This window comes from Lagopus leucura, unplaced genomic scaffold (genome assembly GCF_019238085.1).
Source record: "Lagopus leucura isolate 7727_CA_CO unplaced genomic scaffold, USGS_WTPT01 Super-Scaffold_760, whole genome shotgun sequence".
NCBI classification, from domain to species: Eukaryota; Metazoa; Chordata; class Aves; order Galliformes; family Phasianidae; genus Lagopus; species Lagopus leucura.
Genome location: NW_024962257.1, coordinates 7,403,492 through 7,411,371, shown reverse-complemented (window position 1 = coordinate 7,411,371; position 7,880 = coordinate 7,403,492). Strand labels below are relative to the sequence as shown.

The following is a 7,880-nucleotide window of genomic DNA, read 5'->3' as shown; positions in this document are numbered from 1 at the left end:
CAGACCAGGCAGCCATTTTGTATCACGTGGTTGAGTTCTCACAGACTGGGTGGCCATTTTGTATCATGTGGTCGAGCTGCCACACATCTCATTTTCCTTCATACAGTCTAAATGCTTGTTTCACCCACGAGAACCAGCAGGCATTGGCATTGCCTCCTGTGGTTCCACAGTGGAAAGGGCTCCCTCTAAAACTGAAGTATAAAGTGTGTTCCTTGTTAAAGGGATTATTGGTGCCCTTCCCCTTTAACCAGGACCATGAACCTGCAGCAGGGTGAGTTCTCTTATCTGGTGACTGATTTCAGTATCCTGAGAGTGACTCTGACTCCAAATCTCTTTCAAAAGGTGGAAATTTTCTACCTGGAGAGAGGAATCTTTTTGTCATTGACTTGGAGCAAAGCTGTAAGTAATTTCAGCATCCTGTAGAGCACAAAGTAAGTTGCTTATTCAGTGATACTGCTGCAAAGAGATGGAACTAAAAAGAGAGGAATTAATTAACTAAAAGAACAAGTTTTGGTATTTTAAATCAATACGTGATCACAGAAATGTATGTGAAATTTGTTCAAATACAATGGGCATTTTCTTTAATTTTGAAAACTGAAAATCCAGTGTTGACTTACTGATATGTGTGATAGGCATTGGCTGGAAGATAAGAGGGCAAACAGAATCTGCTTGGATTTATATCAGAAAGAACCACATACACAGTGTTGCATGGTTTTTGAACACTGCTCAGTACTGCCTTTTACGCTCGATACCATTAAATCAATTTTTTTCTAAGCTTAATTCCACTGCCTGATTCCTTTCCTCAGATCTGCCAGGTCTTGCTTTGAGTTAATAATGATGATTAAGTAACTGGCTTTGATTTCTTTGCCGTCCTACTCTTTCTTTCACCCTACAGGGTGACTCTTCTAAAGCTGTTAGTGATGATGAGCCACTCTGTAAAGATTTTATTTAGATACTGAAGTATTAGCACCTGTGAGCACAGTAATGTACACTGCTGTAATGACAGAGGAGCGACATATTTCATTTATCCCTTTTGTTGTCCTACAGACTTCATTAGTCACTGGTGTTACTTTGTTTAGCGGAGGAAAGGTAATGTTAATCCTTACATTAACACCCACTACAATAAGGCCTCAGTGCCTTAACTTTCAATGTAAGCAAAGCTGAATGTATATCTTGCTAAGGACTCCCTCATTGGAGTTCGTGTTCCTTGAGGCCGAGAAAAAACCACAGACATACTATACAGACAATAGCTGAGGAACTGCCTGAAAGAATATTCACGATGATCTTGCACATCAGCTGATTCACGTATAGAAGAGTGAGAACATGCAAATTGACTGCTGTCCCTCTGGGCGTCCAGGCCTTCCTAGACCTGTTTCTTCTGCGTTTGTACTGGCTGCTATGCTAACCTGGATCAGTTCTCTGCTGCATGCGCTTTACTTCAAGGCTACTGCATTTCTTCATGCAAAATACTGACATAACAGTAACAGTATTGAAATTCAATAAACACTATTGCAGAGCTGTTTCAAAAATCAGTGACAGTGAGTTTCATTATTATTCTATCTCAGTCTGCTTTGTACTTCTTCTTTGAGGAAAACCATAATTTCAATCAGTAGTTAGAACAAGTTTTTTCCAGGGATTAAGCCTCCATAGCTCTAACAGGGGAAGAGTTTGCACTGATTTTCATCAAAAACAGGTTTGGTTTGGAGTGTTTTGTTTCTTATACTTGAGTGCAAATGCTTATAAAATACAATGTCCATGCTGTGAAGAGCTGTGGTGGTTGCTGGTTTAAGTAAAGCTGAGAGCATCATTAGTGCTGATGATACACTCAGAACATAAGCTCTCCAGCTTACTTCCTTTTTTTTTTCTTTCTTTTTTTTTTTTTTTTTTTCTTTGAAGTAAATCTACAATATGCTTTCTTCTAGCTTTGGGATCTGGCTACATGTGAATACAAAAACTGAGAAATTCAGCGAGACAGTGAGAAGAATGAACCATTATTTTTTAAAAGAGAACATATAATCTATGGCTGGATGTGAAACTGATATGGAATTTATTAGTTGATCATTTTGTTCATGCTTTGGTAGGAACTAAAAACCACCCAATTTAAATCAAAAGAATTTCTGTTCTGTTGCTCACTTCTCTCACAGCATGAGAGAAAAAATGGGAATGCAAACATTTTCTCCATTACTATTTGTATGTTTTATTCTTTTGTTGTAAAAGAATAAAAGGCTAAAGGAAGTATAAGATCTAAAGTGATCTGGTTCTCATTAGAGCTGATCTTTGACTCCCTGGTATGAGCATAGGTGCAGCACTACTAGTTGGCAGGCACATTGTCCAAGTCAAATCAAGCACAATTTCATGCAGGTTTTACAAGTAATTCATGGGGAAATCCAGTCCTGTCAGAAGAAATCAACTCCTAACATAACTTAAAATCATAACCTATCATAGATTTCTGGTCTTGGAGCACTAGCAATCCACTGCTTCAGGAAATAAATGAAAGAAATACATATGGCTGTGTAAAAAGCCTTCTCCATCATGTCCATGAGTTAGAGTTAGGTAACTTGTCTGGCTAAGCAGGTACAAAACTTGGACCACTGAGATAACTGAGTTGTGATGTTTGTCCAACAGGAGGTTAATAGTCAGCATGTTGTTAAAAGATAAATAAAGCTGACTCACTGTGAGTGAAAGCTATTTAGAATGAAAGGCAGTAAAGAACATCTGCTGCTGTACTACTTGAGTATTACTTGCAACATCCTTTTCATTTGTCTTTATTGTTAGGAATAAAAAGTAAAAAATATTTTTTAATGAGACAAAGTCAAATAGATATATATATTTAATTCCCAAAGGCTATTAAAAGAAGCATGTGCTAATTTAAGTGATTTAAGTGATTCAGCGATTTAAGAACACAAACTCTATGGACTCCATCATCAGAACTCTATTGGTATTCATTAACATTCATTTGGGCTCCTATGCCTGACCTTTTCGGCAGTTTTGAAAATCTCTCATGGAATACTGTTATTTAATTTGATCTATGGAAATGTATTTTGTGTTTATAACTTAATGGCTTTCATTTAGAAATGTCAAATCTTGGCTGCTGTTACTGTGGAACACAGCGTGCTCTCTTGTGTCATGAACTAAGACCACTAATGAAGTGAGAAATAAAGCCTGAAATAGTTTAGACTTTAGAAGCTCCAATCTCCTACCTGTTAATATTTCCTTCAGACAAATATCCTTTCCACAAAGGATTGAAGTCAGGTATAAAAATATGCTCTGTAGACATGTACTCTGCTGAAGTTTCCTTTTCTACGTAACACATCCCATTTTTATCGTCTGCAAATCATGCTGAATAAAAAAGACAATTTCCTTTGCAACTACAAAAATCATTTCCCAGTGGCATTTTGCAAGCATTCACCTAGCTGGGATGCTCTTTATCTTTCTTCCTTTTAAAATGTCAAGCAGATAAAAGTCTTCTAAGTATCATTCTTTCCTATTTTGATTAATTTTGCATAGTGTTTCCGAGAGGAATTGATACTTACATAAACCTGAGTTCTGATTCTCTTCTGACTAAGACTTCCCGAAGTCTCTGGATCTTTGCCATCTCTAGCTCTATTTCCTCGGGCATCATTGTTGTTTCAGCCATTGAAATGATGTCAAGTTGATCTGCATGTGAAAGAAGAGAGAAAATAAAGGAAGCTGGTCAAACTATCTTAACAGGGCTTTTTAGGAATGCAAATTTAACTACAGAGCTACCTGGCTATGGAGTAAGTGCTATTAATGCATCTTCTAGCTGAGTGCTACGTTCACTGGTTTCTGTGGTGTTTTGCTTGTTACTTTCAGTGTAACCATTTTGAAGAATCCGTAAGTCAAGTGACCTTTATTTCTAGTCAGAATCTATCATAACCCTGGGGAATCCTAACCCAGTGTGTTCACTCCAGCTCCGGTTCCTTAGTTGGTATGACGACACATTTTGAAAGAATAGCGTTAGCTACCAAGCTCATTCAAGGCAATTACTTGCAAGCATGAAGAGTGCTGTCTTAGTGTAAACCAATGAGGGTTTCCCACTCCCATTCCCAATTCCTGAAACACTTCATGCCGTTCCATTATCTCAGCACGATCAACAGCACAGCCCAGAGAATAGCTAAAGATGTGACTGGAACTGATGTAGGGCCTATTCCTCTGAGGAGGTGAGCGTTCCTACTGAGAGCACTGATTAATTTCAAACAAGACTTGAGACACTAACGCATAGAGTGCCTGTGTATTTTGGCAGACGTATCCCTGAAAGGAGGCCTGTTCCAACCCCATGAAAAAGGGGGGGAAAAAAAAAAGAAAAAAGACAAGAAAAAGGAGAGGTCAAAATGATTATGCAGAATAGAGGAGCCAAAAAGTATCTCAAATAAAAAAAGAACTGCTCAACTAATTATGAGATGAATTCCAAAGTCCCTCATGATGGACTAAGCTAAGAAGAATTTCCAACAGGAACATGGAGTAGAAATAAAACTACAAAATCTCAACCAAAAAATCGTCAGAAAATGCATCTCTCTGCATCAGCTTAGTTTTACAAAGACCTGTTCTCCCAATATGGAAACAAATTAATGGAATTCTAGAAGATAGAAAAATAAATTCTTTGGGCCCTATATTTTTTTTCCTTGAGTTTTTTTTGTTTTGTTTTGTTTTTGGTTTTTTTTTTTTTCTTTTTTGAGGGGCAAGGAGGCTCTTTTGGCTTTCTTCTTGTTTTAAGTTATCCTGTTAGTATTGCCTGCTATTTCTGTGTTCAGTTCAGCAGAAAGGAACTAAATTAAAAAATATAAGAAATCATTAATTTTTTAAGAGAACCGAATATTGGGGGGGGGGGGAAATGACTATCACTCTCATACAACAACAGCCATCTGACAGTAGTTGTTCTTAAAACTCAGGTTGCAAAACTGGTTGATAGAGTAAGGCTATTTACTGCCTCTAGAAGATGGGCTTTTTATCCGAAATCATTGTGTGTGTTGGGGTGTATTTACTTGAGGTATAGCGTGGATGGTTTAAGAAGTTTTGTTACAGCTCTGTCACTGACAAAGTAATGACATGTAAAGAGTAAGGCTCCTGAGTGTTCTGAAAATCCACCTACCTAACAGGTGGTCAGAACTGCAATACAGTACTCAACAGATGTTCTACATTCTTTTGACTGCTGTTCAATAAAACATTGATCCTCTAAGTATAGTTTTGCCTCTTGTTGCTTTTCAGGCCTGTTGAGTTATTTTAACTGTTGCAAAATTAGATTTGAAAATTTATTTCTCAAAAACATATTAAGTAGGAAATAGGAAGCTACCATGAATTAAAGCCAATAATATTGGTAATTGGAAACTGAGCCACAGACATATTACACATATACATGTTTTAAAATTAATTCTCAAGATCTCAGAAAAAGGGATGGGGGGGAAGGAGGAACCTTAATCCCACTCTGCAATTCTAGCTCTAAGTGCCCCAGTTTTACCCTCTGGGTCAGATCACACCGTGATTTCAATACTTCAGGAAGGGAATTATGAACAAACCTCATGCCATATGTGCCTAGAGTCAGCGCTAGAATTATTGTGACAAGCGCTAGTCTAGTCTGACCCCTGCAGTACAGTCACAGATTCTCCTTCACATCCTACTCAACGTGTGCTTGAACCAGAGAGAATATTCTTGAAAGGTATCCAAAATTATATTGATTTCAAAGGAATCCAAAATATAAGCAAGGCACCACAGGTTTAAAAGTAGAGGTAAATAAATATAGAAACCGTAAGATCTCAGTTCACAACCTGCCTGCAAACTTAGGGATGCAACTAGATCAACACAGAGACAAAGGAGTATTGCAGTTTATCTCCACAGCAGTACATGTCCCATGAGCATACTGTAAATAAATTCTCATAGACATTTCAGACTGGAAGGAAAAATAAGAAGAGTTGAATTAAAGCAACTCTGAGGGAAAAAAAAACAAACCCAACAAACAAACAGGACAGTTGAAACAGGAAGAAATGTGGAGGTGAGGATACAGAGTATGGTGATACTGTGGTGCTTGAAGAGATTTTAAAGAGCCAGTTCTGGAGGGATACATACGGTCTTCCAAGAAGGAACTGAAGGATACAGTCCATACTTCATGCATGTTTATCTGTACACTTTTAAGGAACTATGTGATTTTGCATCAAATCTTCAGCTTTCCTGAAGCTCCCTTCCTAAAAGGTCAAAGGTAAATGAGCTCCTTTGACAGCTGCCCATTTACTTTATATGTGAGTCCATAGATCTCACAAACTCAATAGAACTGACACGTGCTTTGGCTCTCACTGAAGAATATGCATTTTTAAGAAAGGCTTTGAGGGGAAAATACGCAATTGGAACACAGTACTTCCTGGAACTTTTGAAACAGTAGAGAATAAGTGAGAGGATACGTGGAAATACAAGCCCCTAAAGAGGCCACAGGTCAGGATTCCCACCATATACCTTCATTGTTGTGATTCTCAAAAATCGCCAACTTGTTTGTGCCTGAACTTCTCTACCAGTACTGAAGATAACTGGCCTATCCTGAAGGATAATTATTGCTCATAAAATGTTTTGTGCTCCTGCAATGAAACCTCTTGGAAACGAATCCGTTAGCATTATTAAGGCTTCAAGTAAAGCTCTAGCTCTGCCCTAGTGATGAATGACACCTTTAATGCTCTGAGACATGGTTCTGTACAGCTCCGTGCACGTCTCTCACCTTTTCATAACAGAAAGGAGAAACATTTCATTTTATTTAAAGCAGATGTCTCAATCAACTTTTTTTTAGCATATATTGTTGTTACAGAAATCAAAGCTCAGTCTGGTAATGAGCCAGAATTCATAAAGCAAAAGAGAAAGCAACACAGATTAGTCACAGCTAGTGACAGGATTGAATTATTCCATGCTGTAGAATCCCCAGGATAATTTCCAGTGACAAAGAAACAAGTAAAACATTATTACTCTATGCACAAAAGGATATTAACATGAAAATAATTACTATATAGAAATAAGATTATTGAGCTATTACATATAATGAGATTGAGTGGAGAGGTAAAACAGAAGCTACTTCTGCATATGTTTGCTTCAATTTAAATGTAGACTGGCATAGTTAAAACGGTTATTAACTTAACGATTACACTGCATCCTCAGCATGCCAATGACAAATGGAACATTAGCCACCTGTGATGAAAGCAACAAAAAAGTGAAATATCTAGTAAGTTGGTAAGCACAAAGAAAACTTTAAAAGAAGCTTGAAGCAACAAAAGCAGAAATGGGAGAATGCACTGTACCAAGTAATAGTTTGAGAACAATTGGTAAGAAATGCTGTACAGAAATGTAATCATCAGCAAGAATCCTGCTGCTGTCACTTGATGCAAGCACAGTGTAGTCCACTGAGAAGCTCATTGTACTCTACAACCATTAGCTTGTTTAATTCTACTAACTCTCATTTGGGGGGGTTATTATCTTCATCTCTCTTTTTTTTTTTTTTAAACAACAACTAAACACCACAACAAAAAAAACAACAGATGCATAGAGAAAGTGAAGTATATTAATAATGCAAATAATACCAAACCTGTGCCTCAGGAACCTAAACTATATCATTGTTATTCAGGTTGCATTCAACAACAATTAGACCTCTATTCTGTGAACACCCATAGCAGCACACAGACAATGTGCAGTCCAGAGGCAGTAGGAATTATGAGTTGCTTATGAATACACAGCAAGTCTGTAGCAGAGCTAGTTCAAGGTCTGATGGATCACAGTGTCTCTTCAGGACATTGTTCATCCTTTTCCACACTTGCGAATTTGTTGTGTTTGGAAACTGTGAATTGCTGAGCCTTGAATAATCACCTCAGTATTTAGTACCCAACTATCCTGCC

General features: G+C 37.6%; 1 protein-coding gene across 1 annotated transcript in view; it reads right to left on the bottom strand.

The window, feature by feature from the left end:
• BMERB1 (bMERB domain containing 1) overlaps positions 1-7,880 on the bottom strand; it is a 46,467-nt gene that overhangs the window by 17,761 nt on the left and 20,826 nt on the right. Inside the window, exon 2 of the mRNA XM_042864647.1 lies at positions 3,534-3,657. Within this exon, the coding sequence (XP_042720581.1) occupies positions 3,534-3,657 (124 nt within the window). The remainder of the gene's footprint in view (positions 1-3,533; positions 3,658-7,880) is intronic.